Source organism: Haliaeetus albicilla, chromosome 6, assembly GCF_947461875.1.
Source record: "Haliaeetus albicilla chromosome 6, bHalAlb1.1, whole genome shotgun sequence".
NCBI lineage: Eukaryota > Metazoa > Chordata > Aves > Accipitriformes > Accipitridae > Haliaeetus > Haliaeetus albicilla.
Genome location: NC_091488.1, coordinates 32,754,864 through 32,772,259, shown reverse-complemented (window position 1 = coordinate 32,772,259; position 17,396 = coordinate 32,754,864). Strand labels below are relative to the sequence as shown.

General features: G+C 37.5%; 1 protein-coding gene across 5 annotated transcripts in view; it reads left to right on the top strand.

Annotated features, from left to right (window-relative positions):
• EPHA6 (EPH receptor A6) overlaps positions 1-17,396 on the top strand; it is a 529,864-nt gene that overhangs the window by 373,705 nt on the left and 138,763 nt on the right. For 3 of the 5 annotated variants that reach the window (XM_069785494.1, XM_069785492.1, XM_069785495.1), the window contains 2 exons: positions 9,514-9,561; positions 9,985-10,147. In XM_069785494.1, the coding sequence (XP_069641595.1) occupies positions 9,514-9,561; positions 9,985-10,147 (211 nt within the window). The remainder of the gene's footprint in view (positions 1-9,513; positions 9,562-9,984; positions 10,148-17,396) is intronic. The other 2 variants (XM_069785496.1, XM_069785493.1) reach the window with 1 other exon arrangement.

Sequence of the window (17,396 nt, the reverse complement as noted above, 5' to 3'; positions counted from 1 at the left end):
TTGAAAACATGCTGAGCTTTTTTTTGTCAAAATAGAGCATTGGCTACATTGTATTGTAGCAAGCCACCATCACTGTAGAAGTCTTCTGAAAAATTGGATCATTGCTCCTGTGTTGAAATTCCACTTCAATTGTAAGATGCTTCCCTACATTAAAAATGTCTTCACACTTCAGTTTGAAATAGGGAAACCACAATTTTGGGTTCTGCCATGAATGCATCAGTTTTTTGTGTACAGCTGTGATTTTACCAATGTTGATAATTTTAGGTGTGAGAAGATTGCCTGCCATGTCTCAGCAACTTAGAGACCTTCAGGTGTTTGGACTGTGGCTTTTTACATGGCAGTTTTTTTACATCACATCAGTTGTCCCTTTCTGTTATCTTTCCTCCAGGGTCTTGCATTTTCAATTTTAAAATTTCATTTTCCAGTGACCTACTTCCCATCTGTAACTAGAAGTACTGTTCCTATGATATACAGAGATATGTTGAGTTTGACTACACAAATCACTGATATTCATGATCATTCACTATTTCTTATAGATGAGGAACTAGAGTATATTCAATAAAATCATCAGGAAGCAGATTTAAAACAAAGAAACCCCACAGTATTTTTTAAAAACCATTTGTAATTAAACTTGTTGTCTAGGGACATTTTGGAAGCCACAAGCAAAATTGGTTCAAAAAAATAATTAAGTAAATTCATGGAAGAAAAGTCCATGAGCTGTAAAATGTAATGAAGCAAATTTTGTTAATTCAGAAACCCACTAATCTGCAGATTGCTGGACTCTGGGGGAGTGTTAAAGGTGAGCATGGGGAGAAGGAACCTGTACTGCTTATGTGGAGTCTCAAGTCTGCAGTGGCATATACAGGACCTGAATCAGAAATTTGACTCTCATATGCCAAATGAATGACTTGGAAATTAGCCCACTGGCTCTATGAACCTAGTTCTCTGGGCTTGTTTCACAACAAAGTAAGTCACAGAAGGCTTCCAGTCTTGAAATTTTGCAGGATTGCATCTGTTTTCTGTTGAGCTGAATTTGTCAGCAGGTTTATTATCTCATATATGAAGTACACCTTAGTGTTAGGTACCTCAGAAGAAACTGTGCTTTACTGTCCAAAGATGACAGCAAAACTTTTGAATACTACTTGAGTTGATTTTTACTGTTAGTAAGCTACTTCATGCTTGCAGTAATTCCTTACTTCTTTCCAACTGGAAAAGACAGTGCAGGGGAAAAGGAAATTAAAATGAGTGAAAAAAATAAGAAAAGTCTTCAGGGACAACTGGAGAGGCTGACGTTTTTTTATGCTGAAGTTAGAAAGACTCCTGGAGATACTGGTGCAGAGGTTTTCACTGGTCAGTATTTTTAATTAGCAAACAAATGTTATCAGAGTAGCTCATAACTGCTAGAAAGATGGAATTTAATATCTGTGCTTATCTGACAATTCATGTTTCCCATGTTTCCCCTTTATTATGTTCTGAATTGCACCCTGTTCCATCACCAACTTAAGGCACAGACCTCTTTTTATTCCTTTCGATTTAATCTCCTTGTCAGCACGATCAGCAGTGTCCTAGCTGTGTGCTGCCTTCACACCTGGTGTTCCCATTTGGCCCACCATGTTAACCACACAGCTTTTGCTCTGCCCACCTCTCACCCTGTTGTGCTGGCAAGAATGTTAACACTGTTTTAGAGTCACCCTGTCCTCATCTCTCCTCATTTAATTTTCTCTTTTTCATGGTTCACCTCACATCAACTCATTTCTGCCTTTCCAGATATATAATCCAATTAAAGTGAGGTTTGGCTGGGTTTTGACCTTTCCATATTTTCTTTACGATTGGTTATCTGTTCTTCCCCTTTTCTTGTTGACAGCTTTACTTTATGTATGGAGAAAGTGATGAGCTGACTGACAGGCAATCAAAATATAAAATATTGAAAGGCCAAACAGGTAAAGCACACTTTAGTATTTCAGCTCCCCAAACTGTTACATCTCAGGTTAATCACAAGGGAGGTTGAGAAGGGAAGGGAGAAGATTACAACCTGAAGTGGCTGCTGTCTTAAAATGCTGCAGGTTTCTTCTCTGAAGCAAACACTAGAGCCATTGGCAATTTTCTCTATGGCCTTACTTTCTCCTGTCAGTGTTTTCATCTTAGTTCAGATTGGTCCTCAGATCTTTGTAATTACTTTTATAAATTTACTTTAAGTTTGCTGGTCAGCTGGAAACCAAAGGTACAAGATTATTAGGAAGAATATTGATGGTATCTTTGACTGTTATTTCTATTATTGTAATTTTTCTTATCACTCTGTACTGCAATGAGAATTTACCTAATCATGTTGATTGTAATCAAATAGTAATTAATGTTAGAAGCACATTTTTGAGGCTATGAGTCTTTTCTCTAATATCTTCCAAATATTACTGCTGGCATTCATGTTAATAGATACACTGTAGGTCAAAATAGTCTTCTAAGAGAAAATCATGCACAAAATTAGTAAATATAAAGAAGCTTTCAAAGATAGACTTTGAGTTTCCCAGGTGTAGTTAATTTTACTGATTTCAGTGTAATTACTCCTCATCTACAACAATCTGTGTAAGATGAGATGTGAGACATGACTAGGGGCACTAGGCATTCAGAAATCCTATTATGGAACTATTTTATTTCAAAGAAAGAAAATAATTTTTGAGAATTATTGGGGACAAATTAGTTGTGAGAGGAATATAGTCAGTATAAATCAGAAGCAATTTCCTTAAATTAGACCTGTGGGGGCTATGGTTTTCTTGGGAAACACAGACGGTAGGTACAAACTCCACAGTTAGCTGTTATTTGTCTTTAATAGATTCTATTTGAACTGATTAATCATATATTGACTATACCTAGTAATTACCTACTGTTTTATTCTAATGTGTATCGCAACATTAAAGTTCAGGTGACTTGGAAGGTAATTAAGTGCCATTATAGCTGATTCCATGAGAAAAGTAAGAAAGAGGTTGGAGATTTCATTTCATGATGAAAAGCTATGATTAATAAAAATTCCTATCTTGCAGAATTGTGGTCGTTCCTTTAAAATAATGATGCTTCCTCTGTAGGTCACATTGTGTATATCCTTCAAACTGATGTATCTAGGAGAGAAGAAAAATGTGACCAAATGGTCTCATAAAAGATTCTTTTTTATTATTGGTGCTTTTATTTAAACATTGATAATGTCTGAATCGTGGAGCTCTGAATCTTCTTTACTTTAATGTGGTACTTATTCAGCTTGGACATTGTGCTTTAGTGCACAGGAGAAAGACCTCGTCCCTGTGGTATATAGATTGAATCTCTATTAGTATTTCTTTCTGCTAAGTGATAGCACTCTGAAAAGGCTAAGCAGGATTATATGGCTTAAGTACAGAATTTTCATGTTGGAGGACAATAGATATAAACTAGAAAATGTATTTGCAAGCAGTTGATAATAAATTCAGTTACTGTCTCCTTGGATTCTTTCTGCACACATATATTTGGAAGTTGTAGGTACACAACAAGTATGTTTTCAGCTGGCAGAAGCCTTTGAAAACCCTTTCCCCAGTCTGAGTTTAAGAAGGCTTTTCAGTTACTCATGGGACTCAATGAACTGAATACCTTGATGGTCATTCATAAAATAAGCTAGACACAGAGTCAATTACAAGACAGTGGTAATTTCTGGAGCTCCCATTATATATTCTAAATGATAGAGAATTATATTTGGTTATTTTATTTCAATTGCTAAAATAAGGAGTGATACTATTTTGATTAGAGCCATGTTTCTCTTTCCCACTCAAATATTAACGGTGACAAATCTTGTACACGTGAAAGTACCTGGACTTTTATCAGTGCTTTGCTGGTAAAGTTAATCTGTTAAAGGTTATTTGAGCACTATGAGCAAAATTCTACATTTCAGCTTTTATTTCCATTAATTTTTTTGCACTAAACATTTTTAGTTAGATATACTTTTTCTCACCCATAGCATCAGAATGTAAACTCTTTGATTGCAGTATGAGTTTAAACTGATAAAAGGTCATCGCATTTTGGTTAGTCTTTATCAATATTTTATTTCATATATATGCACAAAGTCTTCATTTCTGTGCTGTTTCCCTTTGAAGTAACAGGGAGATAAAATTAGAGACAGCATGTTGTTGTGGTTTAACCCTAGCCAGCAACTAAGCACCACACAACCACTCACTCACTTCCCCTCTGCCCAGTGGGATGGGGGAGAGAATCAAAAGGAAAAGGGTAAAACTTGGTGGATTCAGATAAGAACAGTTTAATAGAACAGAAAGGAAGAAACTAATAATGATAATAATAACAATACTAAAATGACAATAATAATAATAAAAGAATTGGAATATACAAAACAAGTGATGCACAATGCAGTTGCTTACCACTCACCAACAGATGCCCAGTTAGTTCCCAAGCAGCGATCTCCCCCCCTGAAGGCCAACTCCCCCCAGTTTATGTACTGGGCATGACATCACATGGTATGGAATACCCCTTTGGCCAGTTGGGGTCAGCTGCCCTGGCCATGTCCCCTCCCAACTTCTTGTGCCCCTCCAGCCTTCTTGGTGGCTGGGCATGAGAAGCTGAAAAATCCTTGACTTGGTGTGAACACTACTGAGCGACAACTGAATACACCAGTGTGTTATCAACATTCTTCTCACACTGAACCCAAAACATAGCATTGTACCAGCTACTAGAAAGAAAATTAACTCTATCCCAGCCAAAACCAGGACACATGTTCACATAGGTGTGGCGTGTGGAGATTTGTTTGCCAGTCAAATAAATGTTAATTGACTATTAACAAAAGTCAGTGTTAATAGTCATCAGAGGGAATACCCTTTCTTTTGAGCATATGAGAAAAATGGTAATACTCATCACAATAATATAACATCTGGATATTGAATGGATATGACATTCATTAATTAATTTCAGTGAGTGAAGAACTATCATTTAATCTGGTGATGCCATACAGTAGAACTGTTTCATTACTGCATATGTTGATGGAACAGATCCAGCTATTCTGGTACATTGCAAAAGCAGAAAGCTTTTCATTATTTTTTATACTCTGATCCTGCTACTCCATTAAATCAGTTTGTCTAGTCTTAGACCAGTAGCACTATTGTAACTTCCATTCAGTCAGTCTATTTCTTTAGATATGAAAAAATGTCTTAACTATAAAGCCAAATATAAAATTAGGATAGATACAGCTTCAGATACTCATGCAGAGGTGGCTGCAGGAAGGAGTTTGATTCTGAAAGGTTTTCTTGTTCGTGCACAGACCAAACTGTCACAGATTTGTGAACACTGTCACTCAATCAGAACTGAATCCACTGACAAGAAGAGTCACACAAACAATAAGAAGAATACAATTTCCTTAGAAATAGAGATAACATTTTCAAAGTTCATAGTATAATTCTGTTTAACTTAGATAGCTAGTCATAGGCTTTGTATTACATCGTGTAATAATATTGGGTTCACTTGTCATTTGGATTATATTTATTTTTTAATTACAGATTTTCACCAAGATAAATTTGCAGTAGGCTATGGAAGAAGTCTTGTGAATTTCCTCATATCAGATTCTGACTAGTAGTTATATAAGTATATTAGATTAGATAGACTCCTTTAATTTATGTTTAAACCCTCAGCCCCTGTGTTCTCAGAACTGCTTCTTGTGAGTCCTACGCCATCTTAAGATCACAAATGCTGCTCTAATACTAATGTGAAGGATCAGTGCATTTCTTGTACTTCTTCTTTTATATGAACTCTGAGCTGTATATAATGGCCAACAGTTCACTTACTGCTTACATGCAATGGGAAATACAGCCATATCAGTGAAACCTTTCTTTTATTTTGCAGGTTTTCTAGTAGTCCTCTGTAGTCATCAAGAAATACAGAACAGATGTATTCCTTGACAATTCCCATTGATCCTGGTCCCCTCACTATCCAGGTCAGAGATCTATGACAGAGCATACTGTGGCTCCTTCTAGCCCACAAAACCATGCTTCCTTTCTATGGAAAATAGGGTGCATGGCTGGAGGGCTGATATATGTCTAAGTTTTGCCACAACATAAAATCAGGGTCTGGTAAAAGCATACACTAACATCCAGGAAGTACATCTAAGTCCTGTAGTTTAAAATTCACTTTTTGAACCCAGAATCCATGCAAAAGTAAGTGCATATTATCCGTGTCAGAAGTATGACAAAGCATTCCATACTTCACTGAAGACTAGAATTGTATTGTTTTATTCTGAGACCATCTTTAGCCTTCCTGGGAAAGATCATGGCAGAAGGAGTGGCCAGCCTTGAAAGTCACCCCCATCAAGCTCAAATTGCATTTCTCTGTGGAAAGCTCTGGCTTTCCAGGTAGGCTGCAGATCTTGTCATTGTCATGAGAAGGGAGTAATGGCAAAGCATCCACTCTTTGGAGAATTGTCTTATGTATGAATCCAGTCCAAAAAGACTGATTTCTTTGTGTGAAACATTCACATAAACCAGTGTGAAGTTTCCAGCTATTAATCATTTTGTCTCGAGTTTGAGCAACTTTGTCCTCAGGTACAGGCTTCTGAAACTTTTTATTCTCAAACACACCAAAGTGACAGGTTCCCTTTTGCCTATTTCACTTGCAATAGCAAATCCTACCCACTTTCCCGTATAGCAGCAGTATTACTTTTATCATTGTGTACTCCTAGACATTGTTTTTCAGACTCTGTGATGGATGGCATAAGAGGCTGCAGAAAGGAAGGAAAAAGGAGCTGGGAGGGTACAGAGGTGCGACCCCTCAGGGCCTCCTGCAGGCAGCCCCAGGCAGGTGGTGAGGGGGCAGCAAGCCAGACAACCCTTGGAGGTGACCAAAATCCATTCCACTGCCCAGAAAGGACAGGCAGAGATGGCTGCACCTCAGGAAGTTGCTGTTAGCCACAGCCTGCCCACGTGGACAGAGGAACCCATTTTGTTGATTAAATGTTACCATCACAGTCCTTGTCACACTCATTATCTTTGACCAACTACAAATAATTATACTTGATTACTGTCTGTCCACATCCCTGGTTACGGAGACACTATATCCCAAATGCTATGTTTTACAGAAGCAGTAGTTAGCCTGTGATAACAGATACAACATAACAGATATAGCTCAGGTTGATTTTTTCAGAAGTCATTCCCAGTTCTTTGCTGCCACTGGTCTTGTTCTGCAGACTTCAGGGAGTAAATCTTACTATTGAGTCTTGGGGAGTCTCTACCACTTTTTGACAAAATTTCCATTTCCATCCTCCTCTGAACATATTTCTCTGTACAATTCCATCAAATCATTTCTGCAATCTCTCCAGCAGGTCAGAAAAAAACAGTAAAATGTTACATGCTTAGAACTTGATTTCAAGCAGCAAGGTAGTCTGGGGAAAGGAAGTGGCTTGCAACTATTACCTTGTACAGTGAAAATCCCTTAGGTGCTGTTCTCCTCTTTATCTTACAGCTTGCGGACAGAGCCTAAGTAAAAATTTACAGAGCATTGCAGAGTGTAAGGTCTCTGCCCACCTATGTTTGGGCCATGATAGATGGAGCACATAGTACTCTCTAAAACTTTGAACTGAAGCGTACTAATACCTGTATAAAACAAGCATTGCTGTTTACATAACGTTTAATGAACATATCCAGAATCTTTTCTTCAATCGTTGTCCTGTCTTTACCTGGACTGAAGTGCAGAAACAGAGTCTTATATTGATTTTGTATTTAACAGGCAAGATCACAAACATTGGGCCATACCTATGAGTCAGTGTGATCTTAGGATAGTGCAAAATCAGGTGGTTTCTTTTTTTTTCTAATTCTTAGATTGATTTTTAGCTGGTTGCTAGCTTGTGTTGAAAGACTTGGTCTCTTTGGGCAGAAATGTACACACTTTAGCCAGCAGCTTCATTACTAAATAAATTCAAGTCTTGTATTCTGCAAGTTTGCGTACCCTGGCCAAGTTAAAAGTTATATGACCCCTCTACACATGGAAGTCCCTGGAAATTGCACATATAACAAGGCTATAGAATAGAAATTAGTTTTTCATGACACACTCAATGTTTGTGAAATGTCCATAAAGTAGTATGAAAACTCCTCTGTATGTGTTGGAGTTCTCTATTTCCTTACAAATCTGAGTATTAACCTATTATATTTTTCAAGTTGAAGCAAGCCTAATTGCCAAAAAAATAATCCATCACTTTAACAAGTTGGCCTTCTGTCAGAAGAAAATAGATATTTTCTGAAATTTCTAAAAAAAAAAAGTATGTTTAAAATCCAGTAACCTGTTCAAAGTTACAACATTTCAAGTAAGTGGGGGAAATCTGATACTTATAGAGGTTGTTAGATGGTATATTAATCATCATCTCCATCCGTAAGTTTACATGTACACTGTGTCTTGCTATTTCAATTTAAATAGATGCTTCTAGCTGTTTCAAAACTTGGTAATAGGCTGTAGAACAAATCAACACTTCCTCTTACTATAGTTTCTCAAACTATTTCCACTGTTTGAAGTGAGCATTAAATCCAACTATTTTAGATATTGGTCCTTGTTGCCTTCCTTCTCCTCCTTCACTTAACAGAATCATTAGGTTATTTCTGTGTGTTTGTTTTTTAATTTGGTATTCTTAGCCATCTTGTATGCCTACTGGGGGAATACTGATATACCTGCTGCCCTATGCTAATGTGACTTTGTTACGCCACGACTGAAGTTGACTCAGCATGTTTTATATAAAACTGCTTGTTTTATATAAAAAATATCTGTATGTTGCTCAGAAGAGGTTAAGAGTCCAATAGAATCTAACTGAAACCTGTTCTTCTGGTTATATCTCTTCTGCAAACCAGGTTGTTTCCTTCTTAACAGGCTGGAAGCACCCTTTGAATAACTTATACGCACTCTAATATTACTGCATGGTATAATAAATGTATGTGGTGCCCTATGTGTATCACAGTTGGATTGTTAAGCGTATGCCAAGGACGTTTCTGCTCCTATGTCAGTTTGGAGACAAATCCTGCTGCAATGAAGTAAAGCTAGCCTTAAGGCACCATATGAAATATTACAGATTACTGATTTATCAAGTGACAGTAACTAATGACAGGGAATAAGCTCTCTCTTCTTCTAAGTCATCCCCTCATGTAAAAGTATCGTCAGTGACCTGCCTATCAAAGCAGCACTTCGTTTTTGCACAGCAATCGATGTGGCTGGTCTCCATACCACAGCAGCTGGGCTGCAGTGGTATCTCCCAGTGATCTCTGCACACCATAGTTCTCAGGGATCTCTGCGAGAGTCAGGAATTCTCAGCAGATGCCCAGGATCAACTGCTAGGAGAGTAACAGGGGACTTTTGCAGAGAGTGTTTCTCCTTTATAGAGTGTGAAAGGGAATTTCATGTACGACCACATTGCAGCTACCTGGAAAGAGAAATTAAGTTCAACAGCAGTGAAAGCAGTTGAACCATGCTAGAAATTTACAGACTTTAAAGAAAAAGTTAATTTTTATTTTCTTTTACCCACAGGTCTACCCACGGATAGCGCCGGCATTTTGGCACTACCTGAGGGTAGAAGTGAGTAGCGGGTGTTTGAATACTCCCACATCTTTACCTTACAGCTTACTAGTATTTACTGACCTCCTAGTTTGTCCATTGTGCAAAAATACTTAGCTACCATTCTAGCTGCCATTTTCTGTGAATGTAGTCTTGTACTAATTCCATATTGTTTTGACTACAGTGTAATTACTAACCCAAGTCACAAAGATGTGATGTGTTTATATGCAAGATTAAAGAAAAAAATTGAAATCTAAGTCAAGGCCATATCATACATTATGACTAGAGCACAAAATCAAAGTACAGAAATCCATACCTGCACTTCCTTTTATAAACACATTTTACATTCATGAGAAGAATATGGAGCTTCAGTTCTGCTATATCATTTTTGCAAACTTTGTACAACTCAACTTGATATCGTTTCTCCCCTCTTTTGTCCCTCAGGAGCATGAGCAGCTCAGCTATTCCTCCACAAGGTCCAAGGCTCCAAGTGTTATCATCACAGGTCTCAAGCCAGCCACCAAGTATATATTTCATATCAGAGTCAGGACGGCAGCAGGATACAGCGGCTATAGCCAGAAGTTTGAATTTGAAACTGGAGATGAAAGTAAGTTTCACTGAAGGAAAAATAATCAGATACAATAGAAGTAGCATCTAATTCTAAAACAGTGAGACATTGGGAGTTTAAATGGCTGAATCCATACCATTTGCTTATCACAAAATGACCACTGCTATATGATAAAAAACAAGTAAGCTTCAGCCTCACACTTCTGGATTTGTAACAACAAAGAGAAATTTTAGCCCATCACTGCAGCTGAAGGAATGTTTTCTTCTGCAAAATTTCTTTATGGGTCCCTTCCAACTTGAGATATTCTGTGATTCTATGATCCTTTCTTTGCTTAAAGAAGGCCTTCCTTTTGACATCTGGAAATACCCTTAGTCAGCCTTTACTAAGTCCAGCAGCTTCATGCAATCTCCCAGAACACCGTGATGGAGTCTTTTCTCGGTAGTTGTTAGTGCTTCCAGACTCTACAAATGAAAAAAATAAAGAAAAATTTAACAAATAAAAAAAAGAAAACTTTTATATGCATTTCTGTCAACCAGTAAGCCTACTAAATTTGCCAGTAAGAAGCAAAAAGCCTTCATATTCCTACAGAATATGCAAAAAAAAGCTTGATGCTATGTGTGATGTTCATGCTCTGAACAATTTTATATTTCAGTCATGTATCGCCCTCCATGTTCAAAGAAACTGCAAACAAGGTATTTACAAGCATTTCAGATAAAATTAGTGTCGTAGATACAACACTAAAACACTCATTAATGAAATTACTTTAATTAACCAATTATGTATACCATGTTTTTCATTAGTGTTTTAGAATTCAAGTTGCTTAAGCTGAAGTACAGACTCAAAACTATGTAAGTATTTTCAAGAGCACCCATGGGTTTGTGTACCATTTTCATTGCTTCTTAACTTCTAATTCAAAAATGTTTTAGGGATAGATTTCCAAGTGCTTAATGCCTAATTAGACTTTTTTAAATTTTCTGGGTACTTAAGCCAATTGGTTTGAATAGGAGTTGAACACTTGGGTGCTTTAAAGAATTCCGGTAGATCCCGTCTACATCTTCTGATGCAATAAATACTAGGCTTTAGGCACCCAGGGACATAACTTTTACCAAAAGTAAATGGTATTTAAACCTCTATGAGCCTGTCATGTTTGTGGAAATGTGACTTACTCATCTAAATCAGGAAGACTGTGGTTCCAGTGACATTTTTCTCATTGGCAATGCTGATAGAAACATCTCCTGGCAGTGAGATTCCACCCATTCCTTCCCAGCCTCAAGTCTCCTTCTCAGTTGCACTAATGCAACTGGCTCTTGGGCTGCATGGTGAGTTAGAGCTCACAACACTCTTAAACATTTATTACCTCTATTACTTCTAAGTACTCAGTATGAATCTTGATGGTGAAACATAAATGCACATTATATATTTGCTGTTTACCAATGTTTATTGCTTAAGCTTGTCCCTGACTAAAAGTATTTGATTTGTTATAAATTGTGTGATTGAAAGAAAATGCAGACAGAAGAGTTTTTGTTTATGATCAATTGAGATGGAGGTTGAGAGAAATTCTTCCGCTGTTTGAAATGGTACCTGGAGCTAGATAAAGACTTCAGTTTAATTAAAAGGGTAGTTCAAAGGCCTGTGGTCTTATTCAAATATTTATGCAGTACTGCTTTAGATTTCAAAGGGGAAAAAAAGTGAAGTAAGTGCCTGTTGGTAAATATTACTTATTTCAGATTGAAGCAGGACTTACTGACCAGTCAAATGATGCCTTGTTACTCTCCAGATATCTTACTTCCTCACAGTAGTATCTTGAAAATTGGCCTATTCTAAACTTTAAGGCAATATCAGTTGATTATGATCATTCATTTGTACCCCTTTCATAACACAAGCCAAATGTCTAACTCAGTAACTTTTCCAGACAGCTAATGATAGTAGATTGAAATGTAATATCTACCATATACAAATAGTCTTGATTTAAAGTCTTCCAGTAGTGGGGAGCTCACCATATTTATAGGTAGATAGTGCCAGTGCTTAAGCCTCATAATTAAAAATTTGCACCTTATTTCTAGGCTGAATTTTTTTATTTAGCTTCTACCTTCAGACACTCTTCTGCCAAATTAAAAAGCCAAATACTACCAGAAATCTCTTCCTCATCTAAATGTGTGTATGCCATTTTTAAGAATTCTCTTGTCTTTCCCATAAGTGATATAAATGCTTTCTCTCACTCTAAAAAAAAAAAAAAAAATATTTTCCAAACATGGAATAATTTTGTAGCTCTCCAAAATCTTAACATCCTTTTTGAATTATGACATCAGAGCTGAACTTGATACTAAATTAAACTGGAAAACTAAATCTGTTTATGATGCCATAAACAGACCTAACACCACTTACCTCTTTATAATTCAGTTTTCTTTTACTTATAGGTCTAAGCACTTGCTGCCTGAACTAGGGCATTGTCTTACACAGCTGAATAACTAGAACATAGCAACATTTTTGTCAGTACAGTTGTATTCCAAGATACTGACCTACATTTAGATGGAGGGATTGGGGAGTGTTGTGTTGAGACTTGGACTGCATAGTTATATCAGTACAAGTAAATGTTGTCGCCCTTGCTGGCATGCATCTATCTTACAAACCAGTCCAGGTCAAGCCGTGTAGGAATCTATCTTCATTATTTACTACTTTGACAGTATGCAGCTCAGCTGAAAATTTTCTGGTTTTTTAATATATATTCTTCTCAATTATTCTGAAAGATACCAAATAATATTAGACCAAGGCAGATTATTGCAGCTCCCTCCATCCCTACCCATTAGAAATAAATTACTTGGTGAAAATTCCACATTTGCAGTTACTTTTTGTGGTCTTTCAGTTAGCCAGATTTTAATTAATTTAATGTGAGCTATACTGATTTTATATAAAGTTAACGGTTTCATGAGAAGGCTGGGAAGAATAGTGTTTTAAAGTCTGTGCTGTCAACAGAAAATTTATCAACCAACAATCTCATAAAAATGACAAAGAAGAAGTCAAGTGTTTGATAAAAATCCTTCTCAATTGGCAATAGCTTGTAATATCCTTCAGCTCTCTACTGATTATACATGTTATAGTCTTAGCATCTAGAGAAGAATTCCAGGACCAGTTACAGGTGAACATCCAAAGTTATTCCATTTACCCTGCTTCAGTATTGACATAATTTGTTAATAAACAGTGGTAAAGTGAGGAATCCAAAATTAGGATTTTTCTTTAAAGTGATAGACAAGTTGTAAAAAAGTAACGGTTCATCAACTGTGAGACGTGTATATCAGTGTCCTAAAACATACTGTCCTTGGCAGGACAGTGCTGTCATGCTTTCTCCAGTTTACTGGTTGAAACACTATCTGTGCCACTTCAGTTATATAGGATAAAATTAGATACATCTTCACTAGGAACACTAAGACATTTTGGTATAATTATTAATGGTGGTGCATGAGGCAGAAAAAAGACCAACTCTGTAGCAGTAATGAAAAAAGTTAGTTAATCATGCAATGCTGATCTGATTTTTGAGAAGCACCCTCACTTACCAACTAGCAGACTGAGGCAGCCATTGCTTGGGGAGCATGTTGCTGTTGAACTCTTGTCCCTGCTGCAGAGACCAATAAATAGAACATCTAATAGAGTAAAATTTGTACTTTCTTTCTGAAAGGAGATGGAGTTACCTGGAGAAGTCAGAAAAATTCTCTTCAAGGAAGCAGGGGTGGATGAATGGATGTTGTAAGGCATTTCTTCCACTGTTAAAGCTAAGAGGCTGCTGCTGGGAAATGTAATACCTTTGCAAAACATAGTAAATACTGCTTTTGGTGGTGTTCCTTATTGCCATTTTATTCAGTCTCCCCGTTTCACTACCTTACAGGAAAAACACTTCTAGCAAAGCTGACAGGGATTCATACACTCCAGCACACACATGTGTACTGCTGCTGTGGCTATAAATTGAAGCATAACCTCACTTGTAGTTCCTGCTTTTATGTGTAGGATCATAGAATAGTTTGGGTTGGAAGGGACCTTTAAATGTCATCTCGTCCGACAAGATCTGGTTGCTCAAAGCCCTGTCCAACCTGACCTTAAATGTTCCTAGGGATGGGGCATCTACCACCTCTCTGGGCAACCCATTCTGGTGTTTCACCATTCTCATTGTAAAAAATTCCTTCCTTATATCTAGTCTAACTCTACCCTCTTTTATTTTAAAACCATTACCCCTAGTATAGATACCTCCTGATTGTATCAGAAGTACCTGGTATCAGGAGTACCAGCTATCTGAGTCACCACAAAAAACTCTGGTCCTTCCTAGGATAGAATAAAATGTATTCTGAGAACAAAAAAAAAATCATTTGTCCCAGAGCAAACATACTTTAATCTCTAACTGTTTTCTCTCTCCCTCTCTATTTTTCTCTTTCTGCCTTCTAACTAGCTTTTTATGGAAGCCTTTGGTTTTTGTTTTTAATTAATGATTCAAAGCATTCTTTTTTTCTGGAGGAATGTTTTTTACTGTATCACCTCAGAGGCCCTCGTGCCTAAAGGAATTTGTAAAATATTGAACAATTTACAGCTGTTAGGCAGTACAGTGTTTTCATGCTGTTGCTTTCTTGTGCAGGGCTTGTTCTAAAACCAAGGGTATTTTCCATGTCAGCCTTCCCATCGTTAGGAAGAAAAAATCTGAAAGGGAACTAGTTGGCTTGTTCCAGGAGGAACCTAAAGGGCAAACTAGCGTGTGTGCAGTGTGGACTAGTGGTTGGGCCAAACAGAGTGATAAATGTAAGCACATGATGATTTTTAATCCAAAAGAAATGCAGGTTTTTGTATGCCTCAAATAAATTGTATTAACAATAAAAAATTAAAATTTTTAGAAATGCTAATAGAATACCTGATTAGGTATTTTATACATTTGAGGACTGTGAAAAATTTATTGGCCTGAAACCCTGATCCTGATGAAACAATAACTTTAATTCCTTTACTGTAGGCAGAGATGGTGACTTTCTTGTATTGCCAGATCTGCTGAATTCTCACATTCTTCCTCCTCTTCCCACATCCACAAAATCTATCTTTAACTTTTCAGCCTTAAATCATGCTATTTTGGATTTGCCACCAGATGTGATTTAGACCCTGAGCTCCATTCTTTCCAGAACTCCAAAGCTCAAGAGAGGGGTCCTGAATCATTGACTCTGATAGAGGTCCAGTATTGTTTCAAGTACATGCTCTGATTTGTGCCACAACAGAGAAGCTGTCCCTAGGATTTTTAGAAATACATTGAATTGCCAATGCAAAATGGAGATTTTTTTTTTGGTTAGAATGTTTGATGTTTTAACAATAGTAAATTAAATTTCTGGTTGAAAAACTCAAATGAGATGGCACATATCTCATATTTAGAAACTAAATCTTGCTGGATCTCTCTCCACGTCTGTCTAGTCCTACTATTCATTCAGTAGTAGTCAGCACTGGATACCTCAGAATGTCTCACTTTAATGTTGAAGTATTTCCTTACTGTGTTTTGTATTTTCAGCCATTTGTTCCTCACATATGACTTTGGCCTATCTGATTTCTCTAATGTATGTGCCCAGAAGCCCCAGAGACTTTACTTTTCCTCTCCATTTCTTAAACAAGAGCCACATCCTTGCTCAGATCTCAAACTGCTTGCACAGGCTTTCCGTTCATCCACTGGTCAGGGAGCTAATGTTAGGGGCAACACTTGGAAGAAGGCTTTTCAAGCAAATACATTCCAGAGAGTTTTACATTCTTATGCTAGTGATGGCATTAGTTTTCCTTTTTAAAAGTCCTTTTTAAGATTGCCTTTCCATTGCCTTCCCCCTTTCCCACATTCCCCCCTAGACTAGAGCCCATCAGCTCACTGGAGCACAGGAACTGCAGCACTTCTGAAAATGTAAAGGTTACCCTAATTAGACTTTATATTTTTCTTTCCTATTGTTCTTAAGCACTGTTGTTTACAATGCCTTGTAAATCCATCTGACAGCCAGTTCCTGTCTATCAGAGCTCCAGTTCTCACCGTCCACACTTATCTATCTTGCAGCTACTCACTATTATCTGTCTAGCTGTCTTTCTGTCACTTTTTTATCTTTCAGTCTGCTGGAAGGTCCATGGCCTGATAGATGTCAGATTGAAATAACTAAAGCATGTAGCTAAGAGACGGAAGTGAGCTGTCATTAGGGCTTCCAGCCCTTTTATACCAAATACACAACCCTTTAAAAGTTTTTGAAAAATTTGCTCAAAGAAAAGAAAGGGCAACAGAGCTGGAAGATTCTCTCTGTCTTTCATCCTCTTGCACTGTGACTAAAAGGTCTGCACCATTTCTTCCAGTCTGCCCAGTGAGGAAGTGAAGAAGCCTCAGGATATTTCCCTTCAGCACAGAAAGGAGAAAAAGTGCAAGCTTCTCCTCCACACGTTTGAGTGAAGAACCCAGAGAAGAGCTGAGACAGGGCATGGATGTAAAGAGTAGATGGTGGGGACAGAACTGACACCAGGCTGGATGCAGAAGGGATTTCTGGGCATGGTGTTATAGCGAGGAAGCTGGAATGATGCAGTTAAACACTCTAAATGTCATTTTGGGCATATAATCTGAGTTAAGCATGAAGAGTAATGAGAGTGAAGAGTTTATCTGGATAATATGCTTCTGGGTACATGTATGAGACATGCTGCAGTTTTAAAATCAAATCACCACTTTAACTAGTCACATCAGTTGCAGCTACAATGTGTTTGGAGAGTTTTGACACCCAGATGTTATAATATACTATGTAATCATCTGCTGGGATAAGTAATAAATCCTTTTCCTTGTCTTATGCTACCCATTTTTTAAAGTAAGTTTTTGTCAAAATGAACTGATTGAGCAGACAGGCAGAGAGAATGAAACATACTAAAAGACAAAACAGCCAGCCCAGTTAGACAGGTACTAAGCTCCCCTGTGAGTCTTAGCAGTGCTAGTGGTTTACATATTCCTGTTGCACCAGCACTTCCTCACCCCCTTGCCTATCAGCTTTAACTATCAAATGGAGTATGGCCCCATACGTGATACAGCCACATTCGTCCCTGTGATCACAGAGCTACTAATCATCCCTGCACTGGACAGATTTGGGTGGTGCATAGTTGGCAGATATGAGACCATGCACTGGACAGTGTAGAGACAACAAAAGACTGATTTTAGCTACATGAATGCTGACCATGTTGTCTAACAAATGAGATTCTGGAAAAAATGCTAGGTACTTCTATGATTAAATGCAACACTCTTAATAGGTACACACAAAGAGATGAAATA